Source organism: Pleurodeles waltl, chromosome 1_2, assembly GCF_031143425.1.
Source record: "Pleurodeles waltl isolate 20211129_DDA chromosome 1_2, aPleWal1.hap1.20221129, whole genome shotgun sequence".
NCBI lineage: Eukaryota > Metazoa > Chordata > Amphibia > Caudata > Salamandridae > Pleurodeles > Pleurodeles waltl.
The window spans coordinates 43,322,460-43,343,609 of record NC_090437.1 but is presented as its reverse complement, the minus strand read 5'-3'; the positions used below and the strand labels follow the sequence as shown (position 1 = coordinate 43,343,609).

The 21,150-nt window shown below is 43.6% G+C and overlaps 1 protein-coding gene across 9 annotated transcripts in view; it reads left to right on the top strand.

Annotated features, from left to right (window-relative positions):
* Positions 1 to 21,150, top strand: part of PTPN13 (protein tyrosine phosphatase non-receptor type 13) — a 1,045,801-nt gene that overhangs the window by 645,450 nt on the left and 379,201 nt on the right. For all 9 annotated transcript variants that reach the window (XM_069236135.1, XM_069236143.1, XM_069236122.1 and 6 more), the window contains exon 24: positions 2,374 to 2,849. In XM_069236135.1, coding sequence (XP_069092236.1) covers positions 2,374 to 2,849 — 476 coding nt within the window. The remainder of the gene's footprint in view (positions 1 to 2,373; positions 2,850 to 21,150) is intronic.

Here is a 21,150-nt window from a genome sequence, read left to right as displayed (position 1 = left end):
TTTTTTACTTGGCACACAATAAGCATGCAGCCTCACCAGAAATTGATCTTGAGAGTAGCAGCTTGACTTGCCCCCTAAATTCTGGCCTTCTGACCAGATGGCAACACTGTGTCGCCTCTGTGCACCCCTTGTTCAGTGCATGCACAGTTGTTACTGCCTACATCATACTGCTCCAGAGAGCTATATTCATTCAGTTAAGAGCTCACAATGGCAATGCTCCTGTTCTGCACTCTAGTCTTCACCGGGATCACACTCCTTGAGTGTGTAAGTGGACTCTTGATGGCGGGGCACTAGAGGAGCATAAAAAATACAGTGTTCGACACTCAGTTTCACTTTCAAAAAGTACAGAATTGCAAGTATATACTAGCTTCTGTAAAACATTAGCCCTCTTGTGAATATTATCCTCTGGTAGCACCCTCTTTAAATGTGCCCGAGAGTACTAAAGTGAATGGTCTCCATGTCCAATCCGTATACAAGGTAATGTTTTAATGGACAATACTGTTTATCAAACTTTAGTAGTCTTGATAGAAAGCCAGGAAGCCTGAGCTAACCAATGTTCTACTAGGACAGGCCTGATGGAAAATCAGTGCAATAAATACCATGGATATCAAAAAAACTAAATAAAGAAAAAAAGAGAAAGAAAGAAAAAAAAATACTCATAACACATCAATTAATTGGCAAACTCCTCCCTTGACAAAGGAAGTAGAACAAAGGTTTATGCAAAAGGTAAGTCCAGATCACTTTTTTGTATTTGTAGTAATTTTGGATTACTTGTATATTCAATGACAGAATGTTCCAAATTCTGGTACCAGACAATCAGAAAGAGCTTCTGCGTGCCCTAGCTGATTAAATGTTAGGCACTCTGGCCATAAAAGCAAATCTGGATCACAGTGTTCTAACTGGCCAATTTGAAACAATCAACACTATGAGGAAGGAAGGCCCAGTCTTTTTGAAAGCTTTTTGAAGAAGGCAGGCAATTTTAATTCAATCCTGTTCTTAACCGATGTCCAGCCCAATTTATCTCTAACCACATCGTCTGATCCAACAGTCTCATGTTGTACGTATGAAGCTATGCTGTAAGGGTAATGTTCACTGCCAGAGGCATGCCCCTGAATTGTAATCGCTGAGGCTACCAGTCACCTTGTGGCCTGGACGGAGGGAGCAGTAATCACCTCTACTGAGATTGGGGAGACAATCTAGATGTGCCACTTTTCAGCAGAGCCTCTCGGTGCTGAAGAAAGGCCCTGTTTAAATTGAATATGTATTACCTTCAGTAGACTCCCTGATTATATTAGAGGAAAAACATAGGGCAGGCAAGGAAAAAAGAAAATGACGCAGCAGTTAGTTTTCCATCTCCTCTCAGAGGGCTTTCATTACAGCAAGCTACTGTCAGTGCAGTTGACCTAGATGTCTCTTTTAGAAGTAAGAGGGAAGTGAGCTAGCTTTTGTGGAGAGGGCCCTGTTAAGTCAAGCCATTGTCAGTGCCATGCCAGATGGACAGTGGGTCGAACAGTCTTCAGAAATGGTTAGTTTCATTCTCCTAAGTGACTACATGTTAAACCTCTGAGCTTTAACTCTCTAGCTCATCAACAGGGGAATACAAAAATATATTAGAAAACCTTCTCCTCTGATCTTTGTGTTGTTCAGTGGATTTGTTTCAGCATAGGACATCTTGTTTGCTGGAAAACATCTGCCAATATTTTAGCTAAATGTAACCCTGAATTCTCTATTGGCAGTAGCATGGTTGGTGGCAATTAAGTTTATTAGTGGAAAGGAAAGTTATGCTTTTATGTCTATTAAATTTAAATGGTTTGGTTTCAATTGACAGTTCAAAACCTGGATGATAAAACTGTCAGAGGGTAAACCTGTTTTCTGTCTTCAAACCTTGTATACTTCCAGCTGAGGACATGCTTTATAGAATGTGTGTGTTATGCTTTGTAAAGACCATGGTGTTTCAGTTGATGATGTTAAGCACTGCAGCCGGGCTTATTGTTGCAGCACCCAAGAGACCCTGCCAAGATACTCTTTATCTGTGCAGCTGCATGTTACAATTAAAAAGTTGAGACTCCACAGCATCTATGAATGGGTGTATTTGTTGCTTCATAGGGAGTCTCATCAACTCAAATTGCTGCCTTTGCTTACCATGTGTGTGAAATGTAATCTTTAATGAAGATATTTTGCAAAGCTATTCTTAGATTAATATCTCCTTGTTTGTACTTGGTGGTTTATCATAAAGATATGCTTTTGTTAATATAATAGATTACAAGAAGTTATAACATACCATATTCAAGAATTGGCATAATGTATTTTCATATTCAACAACTTAGATCTTTATCAGTTTCTCACTATTCATTTTCATTTTTTATTTTTCAGAAGTGCCTTCTGTACCGGTACATCTCCAAAACGGAACAAAAGGCTACTCAAGAAGGTCATTATCTACTCAAGACAACGATGCTGAGTCCTCTTCTGAAGAGCATCACCGGGCTCTCAGCCACCAGCGGCTAGTATCTGGGGGTTCTTCTAAGTTGTCTGTTGGTCAGCGGGAGGGGAGCTTGAGTTCACAAGATTCTCGGACAGAAAGTGCCAGCCTTTCACAGAGCCTTATGAATGGCCTTACTGGTAACCACATAAGTGATTGGACCCGTATTACAGCATTGCAAAGCAAAATGTCACCTTCTGACATCAGCTGGACTGGTGAAAGGAAGAAAGCTTTGTTGGAGAGTAACCAATCCAAAGGGAAAAGGTCAGGGCTCTCCTCCACAGACTCAATGGAGTACTCAGACCGAGGAGATTCAGACATGGATGAAGAAACCTACTCAAGCAGTCAGGAGCACCACTCTATTAAAAAGGCATAGTTAATTTTTGAAACCTTTCCCTGACTCCACATGTGAAAATATATTTTTGTGAATTGTTGTTCTCCTATTTTATTAGAATTATTTACAGTCAACGATCTCAGTTTTTGTTAGTAGCATTTGTTCTTATATTTAGAAAATTCTACACATATCTGCAAGATACTCAATATAGACCATTTTTATCTGCTGCAGTATAATAGTGTGCGATATTACTTTCAGTTTCAGTATATTCTTCGACATAGCGCGTAACATCATTGACCAAAGTGCCAGTTGATAACATCAATCAGCGCTCCTGTTGTAAATCAAGAACAGGACGGAAAGTAAAAGAAAATTACATATTATTGACCTGCATCTTGGTCAGTAGTTCTATCAGTAAGTGAATGTGCAAGCTTTATCACTTCAATCCCTCTCTGTCAGCAGAGGATTGATGCTAATAGCTATAATCAATATCCAGGATACCTTGAGTGACTCTCAATCTTCAGTGAACTTTTAAATAGCCATTAACTTACGTACGCAGTCTACAAATGTCCTGACTGACAAACACAGGTGGTCAGGCGCAGGCTTTCCTTTGCCCATTGCAGTCTCTCCATAATGGTCAGAGGCTAAGACTTGAAATCAGGGCAGCTGGATTACAAGGTAATATCTGTTTGTAGTTGAAATGGTATGACCATCTAGGACATTTTTTGGCTCATGGTAGATTGGAGTATACTGTATACAAAGGTTTTTCCTACAGTGAAAATGAGCCTTGGGTAAGCATAATAAATAAGGTGACAGTGGTTTCTGTGTTAATGAGTAAGAAAAGTCAATCAAAGAAATAACTAATGTAAAAATAATCACAGAAATATAACAGACACATTGGTATACTTCAAGTGGCAGAAGCAACAGTTTTATTGGCAACAAAATAGAAAACGTTCAGTTGTAGTTAAGGTGCTTGGTGTTCACACGTGCAATGCACAGCGAATAAACATACATATTAAGTGTTCATAGAGCAGCTCCAATATGGCCAAAAATTCTGTAATCTTCACAGTATGCATTTGACTGAAAATTCTTGAGGTGTGGCTCATTGGACATATAGTTGAAGATGTTTCGAGCCTGAGTAGATTGGGGTCTTCATCAGGATTGACGGGATGAGTAGAGAGCCCGAGAGGTAAGCTGGGGACAGGAAATACAGGGATTAACATGATTACTAATTGGAGGTGTTTATCGCACAGAAAGGGTAACTATGGAAGTATACCTGTAAAGACACATACTGGAACACTAAATTCCTGTGTGCTGAAAAATAGGAACAAGGAATTAAACCTTAGTAGTGATTAAAGTGAGGGTCACAAATGATTATGGTGTGCAGTGGAAAGGCATTCTGCAAGAATTACAAGGATACGGCCTTGCTAAAACAGAAAAACTAAAACAATATGTCAAGAAATTGCTGAAGGGAACAGAGGTGTACTGGCAAAAACTTTGGAAATGAACTCACCAATTTCATTTATGTTAGGGGGATGTATAACCTGTACTCCAGCTGAATGGGGGAGCTGAGCTTACTAGCTGTGAGTGGATGCACAAGGTATGTGAGCCATACCATATGGACCTCACAGTTAAAAGACCAACATTGTCAGTTCAGAATTAGTCGCCAGTAGGGTTGGATGCAGCAAAGAGAGCCACTGAGGACAGTATTTAAACGGAAATCAGGTAGTCTTGCTGCTAGAAGTCTGGCTAAGGCTGTTAGCACCTGAAAGGTATACATAACCAGTGAATGTCCCCTCTGTGAATATAGAGGGAGGGCTAATAGCCAGGAATAAAATGCAATAGCTACATTGGGGATAAAAGAATGGCAATATTCTTGTAATGGATTAGGAACAGAGAAAGAATAACAAGTGGAAGATCTCTCACACAATATTTCTAGCTAAGAGACAAAAAAGCATAACTAAATAATGCTCAAGGACTAAGGAAAAGGACCATGATAACAGAAGTGTAACACTTGGCTGAAACAGAACAAGGCAGCCATGTTGGGATTAGTGAAGGCAGAATATTGCCAAGAATGCGGCTGGGGAAGCGATTGAAGGCCCTGGAACCTAGGAATTGCAAGCAGTTTGCAAAGGCCACATTTGTAGTAAGACGAACTTAATGAGTGGTAGGATGTAGCAGTATCAAGGGTGCGTTAAAAGGCCAAACCCATTTCCTCCTGCCTTTTTAGTAATGGAGAAATAAAGTATTTTTGACCAGTATAGTTCAAAGACACAGAGGACCTTCCTGAAAAGATGGTGTTGAGGGAAACAACCAAACATTGGTGTAGGACCAAAGAGAAGAAGCCCACAGACGAATTACATACCAAATTTAAGACTAATAATTATTGCCAAATATTGGCATGTAGTACCCAGAACTACTTGCAAGTGATTTCAAGTCAGTTTTATAAGAACACTAGTTCATAAGGTAGCAATTATCTATTGTATAATTATACTTGCCTCAACTTAAACCAAAGCATGTGGGGTGATTGCAGAGAAAGTCTCAAAATCATTTAATGTGTTTAAGCAATGATTACCAGTAAACCATTGTTGACCGATTCACATGTTAGTATCCATTTTAGTTTGCATCTACAGAGCAGTTTTGCGATGTCCCCTTCTCTTGGTTTACTCTTTAAAGATTCAGTGACCTGCCACTGAAGGTCTTCCTGTTTTTGGGTCAGTGCAGTGTTGCGTGGCACAAACAGGGCCTTATGGCACCTGCACCTGATTCTACTCCTGTATTGGAAGTTTTGTTGGCATATTTTAACACATCTATTTAGAGCCAATCTTAATCCCTGCACTTCCTATCCCCAGTTTACCTCTCTGGTCATCTACTCATCCCCTGAATCCTAATGTTGACCCCCCCTAATTTATTCCAGGTGAAAGTGTCAACTTGCTGACAGGGGTTTCAACAGGGTCTTGCTTGATGATCACCAGTGGTGGCTGTTCCCACTATCTCAACGGCACAGAACGGTCATGTAATTTGGTCTATGCCAAAAGGGCATCCCTTTTTGCATCTCCAGTCCATCTGGAGCATTAGTTGTGTTATTGCTGTCTTGAGAAAAGGATATTCTGATAGAAACGTCTAGCTGCATATTCCTCACTATTAGATTATTCCCTAGTTGAAACTTTCCCAAAATACCTTTTCGCTTCGGAAGGTGGTACCGTGCGGCTTCATACTGAAGCAATTCCACTCCAGAAGTGATGCCCAGAGCCTCTTAGGAGGCACTCCCGTGCGCTGACATCAGCTCCTTTCTTTTCACGCATCCAGATGCAGAGCTTCTCTCGTCAATCAGACACCGTCCTTTCGGTTTTACTTCTGAATTTCTCTCAGCAGGCAAGGGACGCCACCCACTATGAAGACAAGCTATAAACCCTGTAAGGACTGTTGCAAACAGATATATGTGATAGATCACCACCAGGTTTGCCTGTGGTGTCTTGGGTCAAGCCATGTCTCCAAGACCTGCGGAGTTTGTGCATTGACCCCAAAGGCCATATGAGAACTCAATGAGAAACTGTGTGGCACAAGATGCAGAGCTGGGACCACTTTAGAGTCTGCTCTTCATTGCATTCCAAACCCTCAGGTAAACTCAGAAAACATAAGTTGTTGAAATGGAGTTCCAGTCCTTCACATCATACCCACTTCCCTGCTGAATCTCGTAGGTGGATCCCACAGTCAGCTGGTTCCAGCACTACCTGAGTTTCTGGAGCCTTCAGCCATGCAGCGCCAAATCAAAGAATTCCATGCAGCAGTGCTCTGGCTCTTTGGTTTTCTGCCAACTCCCTCTGGTGTGCCTTTGAGCCCCATAGGACTGAGAGGCCTTCTACCTGGATTACCACCAGCTGGTTTTCCCTCAGCACCAGCTGGACTCTCTGAGCCACTTCTGCCTTTGGTTTCAATACCAACGCTACTCTCCCTACCCATTCCGCCCCTACACCACTCCCCCCGGATCCCTTGAATATTTCAGGGCCATATACATTGATGCCAATGCTGACTTCACCACCTGAGGAACTGGCCCCAGTCGTCCTTTCCAGTGCTGACTCAATGCCGGTCCAACTTTGACCAGTGTCAAAACCAAATCTGACAGATTTTTGCACTTACTTTACATCAAGGCAGGCAGCATTCTTTTTACTGCCATGTTGGAATGGACTCTGATAATGATTATGACCAGAGTGATAGATTTGATCAGCCCTGTGCCGATGACAATTGGTATAAGGACTTGCAAGAAACTAGTTGGCTTGATACTTCCCTAGAGACAGTCCTTTTCTCTCCTCCTGGTCTGGCTATTAAAGAAACTGCCTCTGACATCATGGTTATGCTTAGGACTGTCAAAGTCCTCCCTTTCAATGAGGCCTTGACAGTTACTTTCCTGGGGGCTTGGCTTAACCCTTGTACTGGCCCTTCAGTTAATAGACATATTGCCAGGTGCCACAGCCTGCTCCAGGCGACCGTCCTATTTGTCACAGGACCCCTGCCCAGAGAGTATTGTGGTGCAAGCTTCCACTAGGCGGATCAACCCAAACAATTTCCCTATTACTACACCTGACAATCAAAGAGAGTGGATTTTCTCCTCTGCCAGTTTGGCCCTGCAGTCCACCAGTGCCTCCTGTTTGCTAGGCCTCTGCACTCATGCCCTTTAGGACTCGTTGCACAAGTCCTCCCCAGTGTTCTGGAAGACCTTCACCTTGTTTTTTGACAGGGCATTTAGGATGGATGTGTTGCAGACAAGTTCATTCTGTTGGAAGTCTGTAGGCACCAGGGTCGCTATTTGCTGCTGAGCATGACTAAATCAACTGGGTTCTTGGGCGATGTCCAGTCCTCCCTGATGGACATGCTTTTCAATGGGGCTCACTTGTTTAGGGACAAGGCCGACTCTGCCCTTGAACATTTCGAGAAGAGCAGGACCACCGCTTGGTCTCTGAGCCTTTCTATCCAACCTCCACAGTAGCAATTTCAGTGTTCGTTTCGTAGCTTTGGACAAGCCAGTCCTTACAGTCAGCCTGTTCCAACCCAGCAAGCAACCTAGCAGTTTCATGGGAGAACCTATGGTGCACACTACCCCCATAGCTAAGGTCAGCATTCTTCTCAGTCCACCTCCCCACAAAGGACCCCTACCACTGCAGCCCTACCTGCCAAACCTCTTTTGCAGACGGTCGGAGCCAACTGGTGAGAGGCACTAACGACCAAATCTATTTAAGTTGGCAACAATCATGTCAGGTAGGCAGGTCCTCCAAAAAAACAAAGGCTACGCTTTACCATTCCTTTTGTCCCTGCTGTACGTTCCATTGTCCACGCAACGACTGATGAAAGACTCTCTCCATTTTGCAGCAGGGAGTGCAAGTCCTTTTGGCCAAAGGGGCTATTGAGAGGATGCCAGCACCAAGCGTAAGATGTGGTTGTTATCCCTGATATTTTTGGGGGCTCAAGAAGGACAATGGTCTTTGGCCTATTCTAGATCTGAGCCCACTCAATCTCTTCATCGAGAAGGAGAAACTCTCAAAATGATCACTCTAGCCCCGGTCTTACCAACCGTGATCCTGCAGATGGATGGTGGCGTTGGACCTGCAAGACACCTATTTCCAGATTCCCATCCTACGGTCCCATTGGCACTATATGTGATTCATGGTTTGGAGAGGAGCATTTTCAGTTCACTGTGCCCTCCTTTGGTCTCACTAGCACCCCTCGTGTGTTCACGGAGGTGATGACGGTGGTAGCAGCATACCTTCGATTGTTGGGGTGCAGGTCTTCCCCTGCCTTGAAGACTGGCTGTTAAATGCTGGCTCACCCAAGGCATTCGTAAACCATTTCCGGACTACAGTGTACCTCATGTCATCTTTGGGGTTCACTATAGATGTGCCAAGATTACACTGGACTCTCACAGATGCTCCCCTTCATCTGAGCCATTCTGGAAACTGGTTGATTTTGTTCCTTTTACCCTGGAAAGAGAATCTAGGACATTCAGGCTATGATCCCGATCTTTTAGCCTCTATCCTGGATTTAATTGAGGTTGACTTTAAGACTGATGGTCTCCTCTATCCTGTTGGTTGAGCATACCAGTTGGCATAGGGAGGCTCTGCAGTGGGATCTGAAGTCCCAGTGGGCCCAACAATAAGGACACCTCTCTGACCATATCCAGATTTCAGACAAGACTGTGAAGGATCTGCAGTGGCGGCATCTTCTTGCTGCAGAAAGCCTTCCTGCCATTCATCAAGGGGAGGCCGGGAAAGGTGCTTATGGACAATATCACCACCATGCTGTACTGCAACAAACAGGGCATGGTGGGGGTCTCTGACCCTTTGCCTTGTGCCTCTAGAGCTGGCTGGACAACCAGGGATTACTCCTGGTGGCAAATCACATGGTAGGCTTGTTGAACGCCATGGTGGGCGAACCCTGCCATCGCCACCTAACGGATCACAAGTGCAGTTACATCTGGAGATGGTGAACAGTCTCTTCGAGTAATGGGGAACACCATGGCTCGATCTGTTTGCCACTGCCGAGAACACGCAATGTCAGTACTTTTGTGAGTTTCCAAGGGGTCCCTCTCGGAGATGCGTTCCACTTCGAGTAAATTTGGAATACCACCCCTGCTCTGAGTTCTCAATAAAATCCCAACAGACCAGGCCCAAGTCATTTACCACTCTAGACTGGGCACAAAGAGTATGGTATCCAGAGTTTTTAGGCTTCAGCTTCTGCCATTCAATCAGGCTCCCCCTCCAGGAGAATCTGCTGTCACAACAGAAAGGTCAGGTTCTTCACCCGGCCTCTGCAAACTCCATCATCATGGGTGAAGTTTGTCTGGCAACAGCTGAACACCTTCGACTTTCCTATGGAGGTAGTTGATGTCATCTTGGCCGCAGACAATGAAAACTTTATACATCTGTCAATGGGACAAAATTGAAGTTTGTTGCATTGTTTGTCAAATTGGCCCTCTTCCGGACGAACTTTCTGATGTAGTTTTTTGTTTGTCTCATTCTTTCGGTCCCCTCTGCTTCCTTACAGTTACCTTATGAATACCCTTTGTTTAAATCACCACTTGTGATACGCTTTTTGAAAGGGTTGCAATGCATGTGATGCCCCAATGAGACCTCAAACTTGTCATTCCCTACTTAATGTGTACTCCATTTGAGCTGCTCCAAAGGTGTCCTTTTACAACTTCTCACTATCAAAACTGTGTTCCTGGTTGCCAATACCCTGGCATGACGTGTGAGCTTCAGGCCCTGTTTTTCCACCTTTTTCTCCAAAAAGTGGATTCTGCAAACTAGGACATCCTTTCTACTGAACTTTTGGATGACTTTCCACATTGGTTGAAACATCACCCTGCCAGAATTCTATGCTCCACCTCGTCCTTCCAAGGAGGAGGAGAGACTCCATTGCTTAGATCCCAAAAGAGTTCTCAGTTTCTGCACTGATTGTACCAAAGATTACCGGGTAGAGGATTAGCTCTTTGTGGGCTTTTCTGAAACAAAAAAACACAGGGCTGTGCATAAACATACCATTTCTCATTGGATTGTGCTCTGCATTAAGATCTGCCATATATTAGTGAATCAGCTGCCCACAGAAGGGCTGGTAGCCCATTCCACGAGGGCCAAAGCCTCTACCACTGTGTTGGCACGCAGTCTCTCTCCTGGACATCTGCCAGACAGCTACCTAGGCATCTTTCCATACATTCTTGAAGTGCTATTGTCTGGACAGTCAGTTCTGCCGAAAGGCACTTTGCCCACTTGGTTCTGCAGGACATTCTAGTTTCAGTCACTTCGCAGCCCACTGACTCTTGGGTACTGCTTTGGTATCTAGTTAAAAGGTGAGGAATCTGCGGCTAGAAGTCTCTATCAGAAGAAAAAGTTACTTAACGTTGATAACGCTCTTTCTGGTAGAGACTCTGTCTTGCTGTAGATTCCTCACCAACCCTCCCATCCTCCACATTCTGATTGGACTCTACCTTTTAATAAGATCTAGGAATCTGCACACTGGCCCGTCAGTTTGCTTTTGGGGCTACATGGCTGGAGGTGCAGATGGTCTTGAAAGCAACTGACGTCATTATGTGAGACACCCATTTCAGCTAATCATGTCACTTATGAAGCTGCACAGTGCCATCTTCCGGCAAGAAGAGGTACCATGGAAAGGTTTCAGGCTCTATCTGACATCTGGGGATTATTCAAAAGGTGAGGAATCTGCGAATAGGTAGACACTACGAGACAGAACATTGCCAAAACTAAGTAACTTGTTCTTCCGAGGGGCCCTGCCTGTTTTCAAGGTACCACAACACAGAAGTTTTGTCCAAAGGAGTGCACTTTTCAGTGTGCCACATCACTGTCACACATAAACATTGAATGAAACCTTTTAGAAGCCACAGGCAAAATTATACAGCCAACTGGTGTCCAGAACAATCAGTAGGTATAGAAGGGAAGCCGTCCTATCTCTTGGCTTTTCGACCTTCAAGCCTTGTGGACACTTGCTGCCCTTGCAACATACTTAATTGTGAAGTTGGTGTATTGTGCAGCCTGGACTTGTTAGTAATTAATCAGACCCGCCCTCTCTAAGATTAAAAAAATATATCCCCATTGTACACTATCCAAACTCTTTTCTATGTGCAATGAGTGGGCAGCCATATAACCAAAAGATCCTCTAGTATGCCACAGTAAGAGGGCAAATGTTTGTAAGTGATTTTATGATCTCCTTGGTACATACCCAACTTTGGCTGGGTGAATTAGACTAGATACTACCAGTTTGAATCTGTTGACAAGGATGTTTAACAGAATCTTCATATGACCTTTAAGGTGGTAGATGGAGCAGTGAAGACCTTCATTTCTGGTTAATACTCAACTATGTTTTGGCATGTTTGTAAAACTCACCAGTAAAGCGGTCTTTTTCAGGTTCGATATGACAGGTGCAATTTTCTCTTTAGAAATGTCTTCACTGAGCAGGGCTGATCCTTCACCTCTAAGAGTAGGCAGGTCTAGGTGAGACAGAACTGCAGCCTTTTTGTTCCTTGTCCCCTCCCCTTCAGAGCAGTACAGGTTGTTGTGAAAGGTGACATTTGTTCCTGCAACATCGTGGGGACTTGTCTGTAGGTAAGCTCGTTACCTATCCTTTTTATTTAAAAACAAAACAGACAAACATGTTTTTGAGTTTTACACTTGCTGGCACATGTTTTCAATCCTTCCTTCATTTATCTGAGGACGGGACTGCTGCGTCCACACATTGCACTGCCTCATCTGTCCAAAGCTGTACCACCAACCATTGCCAGGAAAACCTAGAGTGTTTACATGCTGTGATAGTATTCAGCAATAAACAAGAACAACTAACACTCTGCTAGAGATGGGATGGGATGTCACAATGTATGGGGGTATGGTGTTGGGAGGTGGTATTGGTGGGGAGGTCAGTCAAATAACATTATTCGGTCACTAATTATGACCATAAGAGCACAAAGGTAAAATCCATCACATCATCATACAGATCGATAAATGATAAAAACACTAAGTTCATTAAATCATATAAAAAACAAAGAACTTTTGTGAAAAACATAATTACAAGGCCAGTTCAATAAAACAGTTAAAACGCATAAAATCACCTAATGTAATAACAGAAACAATAGAGCTAGGGGTGCACTACCAAAATCAGTTGTCTAATTAGCAAGTAAAGGGCTTATCTTCTTCGTGATATAATAGCAGCAATAATAACGCTAAGAGAGGCAGTGCAAATCTCAACAGAGGATAAACTCTACAGGTGAATCAAACCCACTTTATAAGATGTAAAATGCTTATTTAGGATAATTGGGCACAAAAAACACAATCTGAGTGAGTCATACAGTGTGCAAAAGAGCATAAAGTGCAGGGCAAATTGAGTAGAGGCAGCATCGCAAAGACAGCATGGAAGAGATGCATGCCAGGTGCCTATATTGGAAATGCCACAAGGAAATGGACTGTATTCAATCTCAGACTGGTGAGATAAAATCTATGCTCTAGATTAGTTAGTTACGTTCGATAAGGCTACATGCCAGTGGATGTCAAAATTTGCATGTACCTGATAACTGATGGCATATCCAAAGATATCTCGAGTCTGGTTTCCTCTCTATATGAATCATAGGTCCCTTTAAAAAAAAAAAACTGTGATGTGGGAATAATATTTTTAGGTCTATCAAAAGGATGACTACAGCCCAGACTGTAGATGATGATTTTTATTTAAGCCTACCATGGTACAGTGGTCATGTTGTCTAATCTTAAACAATCCCGTAAAACCTTTCTTGAAGTTTGTGCGAAGGGAGTACTCCATGTTTTTAACCATAAAAGAAGGGGGTGCCAAACTGATTTGATCCTTTATGAAGCCTAGTTTAAATTCAGTGGTTTTAGGTATAACTAAGAGTCTACACAAAAAACTATTTTCAACTGCCTGAAGTTTCTCTGGGGCAGCCTAAACCCGCACCCTGGCTCTATGAGTGCCACTGATTAACATTTAATTTTTATAAAGCTGAACCATCTCCTGCACCATCTTTTGACTCAACCTTTTGGCGAATCTCAAAATAGCATCCCTGGCCGCCCCAATTTTTTTGCAGTCTTTGGGTCATTAACCTAATTCATCGCTCATTAGCATCCAATAAAATACCTAAATAGCTTAAAGTAGATAATTTATCAATAGGTCTCCCTCTAAATATGAAACGTCCTTGACTTAGTATTTTTAGGACCACATGACATAATAAAAGACTTTGGCTGATTCACTTTAAGTTCAAGTCTAAACATAAAATCATTAAAACCATGTAAAAGCTTTTGAAATCTGTTTGCTGTACAAGGTAAAAGAACAGCATCATCTGCATGCAGCAAACCTGGGACTGCCTGGGTACCAATTCTGGGGACATCTTTGCTATACGCACTTAACACAGTATTTAAGGAGTTTATTTAAAATATTAAAAGGAAGGGAGTTAATATACAACCCTGCCTAACCCCAATAACCACCTTTATCAGAGGTGTACAGTCCCTAGTTCGTAAATACCATACTCTGGTTGTGGAGTTCCAATGTAGGCATCTTATGAGATCAAATTGGGGGCATCAACTCCTGTTTGTTCCATCGAATCCCAGAGCAAATCCCTGTCTACCAGAACAAAGGCACAAAAGAGGTCCATGAAGGCCATATGCAGGGCCCCTCTCCTGGCCTTGATGTGTTTGTCTAGGATAAGTGTGAGATGACTGGCCTGCGCTACGGTCCCTAATTCTGGGTAGAAGCTATATTGAGCTGTGCAGAAAAGGGAATTAACCTCTGCCCAGGTCTCCAGTTTACCCAAGATGACCTGCCATAAAATCTTCATTGTCAAATCTATCAACGAAATTGGGCGGTAACATGCAGGTGAATTCCGATCACCTTTTTTTTTAATAGATGGGTACTATTATAGATTCTCTCCATCAAGTAATCAGGCCATCCTTCACTGCAGCCCTCCACACACTTACAGCTAACTGGGCCCAGAACTCTACGTTGTGCTTAAATGATTGGTACCCCAGCTGGGCCAGTGCCATCCCATTTGCGGCACCCAAGATGGCTTCATTGACAGAGGCTAGATCTACAAGCTCATTGTCCAATTTTAATCTGCAGGGTACAAAACAGTCCCAAATCCCTTATTCTCCAGGCCCTCCCTTTTAGCAGGGTTAAAGACAAGGGAAAAATGATGAACCCAATCTTGTTCGGGGATGTGAAAGTCGATCTCTAGAGATGAACTGTCTGAAAAGAAGGGGTGATTGACTATTTCCCATAAAAGTCCAGTATCTTTTAGCAGTGCTGCTTTGTTTAGATCACCCCATGCTTTAGCCCTTGTTTCCTTTGGCAAAGTGCTTGCTTATACTCCATCTGTGCTTCTCTAGTTGCCACAATATTATTTGGGGTTAGATGTGTGGCCACCTTAGGAGCTTTAAGAGCCGCAGTGCCCTCAGACCTGAACCATAAATGGCCCTTGCTCCTTAGGTGGCTTATTTGAGGTCAGCCCACTGGATATAACTCTGCAAATCCCCATAAGTGTCCAGGTTTTTTTTGGGCTCATCCTTCATAGAGAGTCGTCATAAGATAAAGTCATTAAGAATCAAAGGAGCCCCGCTTTAAATCGGCCTCCTTGTTCTCTGAATATCTGACAGAGGGTGTAATCTTACCACACTTACTTTGCTGAAAAAAGAACAAAATTGGAAGGTGACAGGGTTATAGTCATTGTATGGAAGTGAGCGCACCTCATAATCCTCAAGATACTGAACTAAGTCCCTCGATAGCAAAACCAAATCCATTGTGTTACCCTTACCTTTTCCTATAAATGTGAGTGGGCTTGCTTTACCTTTTCTCTGGAAAATAGACAAAAAGATTAGATTGTGTGAAAAAAATCAATTGATTTAGGGCTTCACCATATTTGACGTGTACACAGTGGCCAGCGCTGTCTCCTTAAACGTTTGTAAATTACCATGTACGGTCCCCTTCACACAAACATTTGGAAGAGTTAATATCACCTGCCCATATGATTGATGTGTAACTATTCCCCTTGTCTGCACACTCTGAAATTAACTTCCCCAACTCATCAATAATTATGTATTGAGAGTATTGAAATAAATTAAAATAAAAGTTAATTAAAAGAATATCGAACTGTTTTGGCAGATACAAATTTAACATTTGATAGCATGGCCTTGATACAAAAAATGTAGCTTCCAATTTCCTAATAGTACATGCCACAATGTTAACTAGGCCCTTTTTCCTTCTTCCTGCAATAGATGGAATTGCAATAGTGCAAAAAGACCTAAATTCATTGATAACAGTAGTATCAAAGGCCCAGGTCTCCTGGCAACACATTAAGTCAAATTGCCCAAAAAAAGACAGCCAATCCTCACTTTGAAGTTTGTTACGAATCCCTGCAATGTTCCAAGATATAGGTTGCATGGTCTGACTGCCCCTGTTAATACTTGAGAGATGGGTATTTGATCCACACCGGTTCAATGAATAATTATTTTGGCTATGAATATTTGCCGCCAGGTCCATTAAAGTCTGTAAACCCTGTTTTTCTCCACTATATACAGTCAATCGTTGATTTCCATACCAGTCAGAACCTTATACCTATTCTTAAGTTGTCATGAAAATTTTGGTTGGGGTCTGGTATGTAAATGATTTGAAACCGTGAACCAATATCCCCTTGTGGTCACAGGTTCTAACTGCCTATAAAAACAAGTGGCAATATCTTTACGGGGCTAGACCTTACCATGCTGTCTCTTACTTGGGCAAGAATGTCCCCCATAATCTTAGGATTGTGATATTTTATAATAAAAGTATCTCCTGAATAGTCCCCTTCTAAAGATCTGATGCCACCCCCCTCACCATGCAAAAAGGATCTTGGAACCTTATTCCTGAGGGGCCATGAAGATTCCATAGAGCCAGCCGGCAACCGGAGTACATTTGCCAAGATAATGACATAAGGGCAGGAAGCAGGAGGGACGTCAGTCATGACTAGCGGGGCTGGATTGATGACTTTAATTCCACCCCAAGTACCCAAATGTGATGCAGAAGCTGGGGGGCTGTCATCTTGGAGTGAGGGTTGTGTAGTTTCGGTTGAAATAATGGGCACGTTTGAAATAGCAGACCCATCATGAATGCTTGTTTCTTTGTTCCAATAGAAGTCTGCATGGAAGTTTGTGGGTTCAAGGTTACAGATGTCTCTCGGGAGGGCAAGTGAATGGAATTGTGTGGTTGAACCTTCTCTACCTTGCTAAAGCACCCTTCCACAGGTTTAACTCACTGAAATAAATTAGGCTCAATAGAAGCAAGACCATCATGAACAGGGTGTAATTTAGGATCAAGGAGATCACCGGGATGGTTCCTCAAAGACTCACAAAGATCAACAATTGAAGGTAAAATGGAATGTAAATCAGGGGTCCCGAATATTTCCAATGCCTGTTTGGACTTAATTGACTCTTGTGTTGACACTTTTTTTCCTTTTTTTTTTTTTATACTTTGCTTGGGTAATGGTCCCGCATTCAATGGACTGAGAATAGGAACAGAATTATTTATTTTGTTTGTCACAAGGTTTACCACACTTACCAAGAAGTTATCGATAGTTGTACATAGGTATTTTGATTGTGTATCAGGCTACTTGTCATAATTTCCTTTCTTTTCCCCATCCGGTCACATATATACAGAATATATTGAACAAAATAATAATATTTGGGAGAGGTTTAAACCCACTTACAGATACCATTCAAAAAGGCAGATGATCAGCAGGGCCGCAGTCAAATCAGTACAGGGCAAAAACTAGGAGATAAAAGGATAGGCCCAGCCTCGTCTCTGTCGGGCTGTGACGGTCTAAGATGGGCGCATCTGGGCCCAGTCTTCGCCTGGGCACGCCGCCCTAGCAGGACCACAGCAGATGTCAGCTGTGATGTCAGTGGAGATCTGGGCATAGCGAGCAAACAACTGTCTATTCAGAAACTTGCACTGTGGGAAGTGTCCAGCGCTTTTGAGCATGTCTGTGCGGCCAACCCCCTCCTTGGTCCACAGGGTATGCTGGGGGTCGTAGTCCTACCCCAGTGGGGCCACAGCCGAAGTCAGCAGTGATGTCAGCAAAGACACAGGTGTAGCGAGCAAACAACCCATCTGTTCAGAATCGTGGGGAGGTCATGTCTGAGGTCCTTGCCTGTGGTGAATGTGAGGTGAAGGCCTGCATGCAGAGGTGGCCCAGTACACATATCACAGGTGCCTCGCCTAGCGGTGCTCTGGTAGTGTTTCACCATCGTTTGCTGGGCTCCTTATTATCCCCTGGTTCCCTAAGTCAGTGATGTCGGTCAGTATGTGATCCGAGGCCTCATGCCAACTTTGGGGCCGCAGCCCTCAGGTAACCTCTTGCTGTGATGCAGTTGCCTTATAACTGACCCATCTACGGAGTTCTGTTAGCCATGTCTGCAAAATAAGGCTGCCAGTGGCCTTCAAGGCTAGTGTCATTTGGCAAGTATGAACCCCGAATCTATGATTCTATTTACGACTGTTTCTGTTTTCTGTCGTGTGGAGCATCCTAGTAGGCATGCTCCCAGAGTGTCGGTGATCTGCCTTCCCATTGCTATTGATTCTGTCTCTACCACTCTATTCCAGTAGGGTTGTAAGGCTGGGCAGTCTCCCACCACATGCATAAATGCAGCATTGTTCGCACCCGTGTTATGTTACATGAGATTTACTCGTTTCGGTATGAGTGCTCTCTGGAGGTAAAAATAGTGGATTCATATAAAATGCGCATTGCGTAATACCGCTTGGGTGTGCTCAAATATTTTTGTCCAGCCTGTGTCATTTATCTCATCAACCAGGTTTTGTTCTCTGTATTCTCCTAGTTCACCCAGTCACACATTGGCCTGTTCCTGCAGTGCTTTATGTAGGAGTGACATTACATTGCGATTTGCAGAGATCTCACAAATGCACTGCAGGCCCTTGTGCGTCTGAGGTTCCATTGGCCCGCTTGCCACCAGTATCGTTTTGTAGTGAATTCCCCCTGGAGCATAATATTGTATGCTGGAGCCTCCATATTATATAAAGGCTGCCCAGTCTAGTCAGCCCCAACTCTAGCCAGTTTGGGAGTCCGCTCCAGTTGTCGCCGTGTGATGTAGCAAGCAGAGTCTGCAACTGGAGTTCCCGAACATATGGCACACAGGTCTGTGGGTACTGGAATGCCTTCTTCCATACATATTGCAGTGTTTTTACGAGAACCACCCTCCTAGGCTTGTGTGAAAGGCCTGCCGGAGTCAACCGCTAATGCGCCCCCCTTCTGTGGTTGGACATCCAGGCTATCACCCCAGACTCTTCCGAGTAGTGCTGTCTCCAGCAGTCCGCCAGATAATACAGCTAAAGGCTGGCACTGCCAGAGCCCGCTTCAAGAAGGGTAGTTTCAGTTTCATTAAAGCCACTCGTTTCCATCAAGTGCCCCATATAAGTTGGAGGAGTAAAGCATCAATTGCCCAAAACACTTTTCTAGGAATTACTATGGGAAGGGTGGAGAAGTGTTACAGTAATCTGGGGTGGATTACCATCTTAATCAAGGCTATTCTACTCAGAAATGATAGAGGCAGCCAGAATCTAAATGCCAGTCGCAGTTAAACCACAGCTGTTAGGATGCTGCCATCCAGTAATGGCTGTGGCGTGTGATAGATGCGATGGCCAGATATTCTATTGTGCCTCGTGCTCACCTCAGTGAGTCCTCCAAAGCAGTGGGCTTAGTGCCCCCAGCAGCACTCCAGAGACAAAAAGCACAGGAATTCTCCCAGTTGAGCATCAGTCCCGACAATTTCCCAATTTGCCTCAGTGCCCCAATCGCCCACTGGACATCTTAGGCTGCCCAGCATATACTGAAACATATCATTGGCACATAGGGACAAGTTGATGGGTGCCTCATTAATCCTGAGTCCATGATAGTGTATACTGTGTCGCAGTACATTGGATAACAGTTCCAATGCCAACGCAAACAGCATTGGCAACAGTGGACAACTCTCCACGGGGCCTCTACCCACTACTTAGCTGTTGGGCACGATGCAGCCTGTTTTCACCTGGGTTACCACGTTTGTATAAAGCTACTTGGTTGAATGGAGAAATCTGCTGCTCAGACCCATGCTTGCCGTCACCAAATATTGGTAGTCCCAAGACAGTGAGGCAAAGGCCTTCTCAATATATATTGCCAATGCAAGTGCTGACTTACGGAGTACTGCAAAGTGATCAATGATGTATATCAATTGCCTTTTATTCTGAAAGGTGTTGTGTAGGGATGAACCTTGCCAAATTTAGGTGAATCAACTTTTGTATTCTGGGTATCAGTCTATCTGCCAGTATGTGGGTAAACATTTTCTATTCAGAATTTAATAGGAAGAAGACCGAACTTCCTCACTGTTTCTCCCTGGTTTGGGCAAGTGCCTCAGACATATTGCTCTGGAGTTCCACTGTGTTTCTAGCAGCATTACACAGTTCGGCCAGGCGACCTGCATAGACACCGTAGAACTCCAGTGGGAGGCTGTCAATGCCCTGGACTTCCCCTGTGCTATAGCCCGGGTTGCCCCTCTACCTTCCTCCTCTGACATGGCTTTATCCATTGGCTTCATCTCCATAACCAGTACGCATGCTAAGTGTACATCCATAACATAGGTATGAATTAATTGTGATCTACACTCTTTGCCCTATGTGTATAGTTGTGCATAATAAATGAAATAGACCCTATTTATTTCTACTTGTGAGTATACCACCTGCTGACGTGCATTCTTGATACTGAGTATTTGGGAGCCCCATTTATCAGAGTTGGCCAGCCACTCCAGAGGTATTGTACCTGTCATGTTCCCTGAAGAGGTAAGAGCAATAGCCATAACCCCACAACCTGTCTATTAGGGTCAGCAGTGACCCACGTTCTTCTCACAGCCTAGGTTCAGTGGCAGAGTTCTGGTTCACAGTGTTTTCCAGCCTATTGAGTACCTACTCCTGTTTCACAATATCCTCCAATAATTATGCACAGACCCCGCACATAGTCTCTACCCATTCTCCTCGCAATACCACCTTAAAAGCCTCCCATTCCCACAAGCAAGAGGCCTCCATTCTCTAATCCTACTTAAAATAGTTATCAATGGTTTCACCAATGTTGTTATGGAAGACCGGGTCCTACAACAGCATTGTATGGAGCCTCCAACCTGATATCGGGGGCCTATGTTTCTCCCACTGTAGTGTTAGCATTAACAAGGCTTGGTCTGAGTGTGTTCTGGCTAGGTATTCTGCCATTTGCACTTAGGTGTGTAGTGCTGCATTACAAAGGATTGTATCAAGGGGGATGTACAGGGAATGCAACCCCAAATAGTATGAGTATTCTCTAAGGAAAGGTTTCAGCAATCTCCATGCATCCACTAAATTACAGCGTGTCACCCAAGCCCTAGCCCGCCCAAGCATTTCTATGAGGTGTGGCCCCAGCAGCAGTGGATGTGATCCATCTAAATCCGTGTTGGTGACACAATTAAAGTCTCTTCCCATCATTAGGGGGTAGTTGGCAACTTTGGCTAGGAACGGGGCCAACTTATCTAAAAATGTTCATTGGTCTATATCGAGTGCATATATATTAGGGAAAGCGATGTCCTTCCCATCCACTTACCCTATTAGTAGTATGTAGGGCCCTTCTTTATTTATCCACCATTTCAGTGTGAAACAGGAATGGTACCCCTGGGAGAATCCATATGTTTACTCCTCTCATGTATGCAGAGTAGAATGTGTGATCCCCCTCCACCTCTTTTGCAGCACTTGCCGCTCTGTGCTCCTTAGGTGTTTCTCCTGTATGAAGACCACTTAG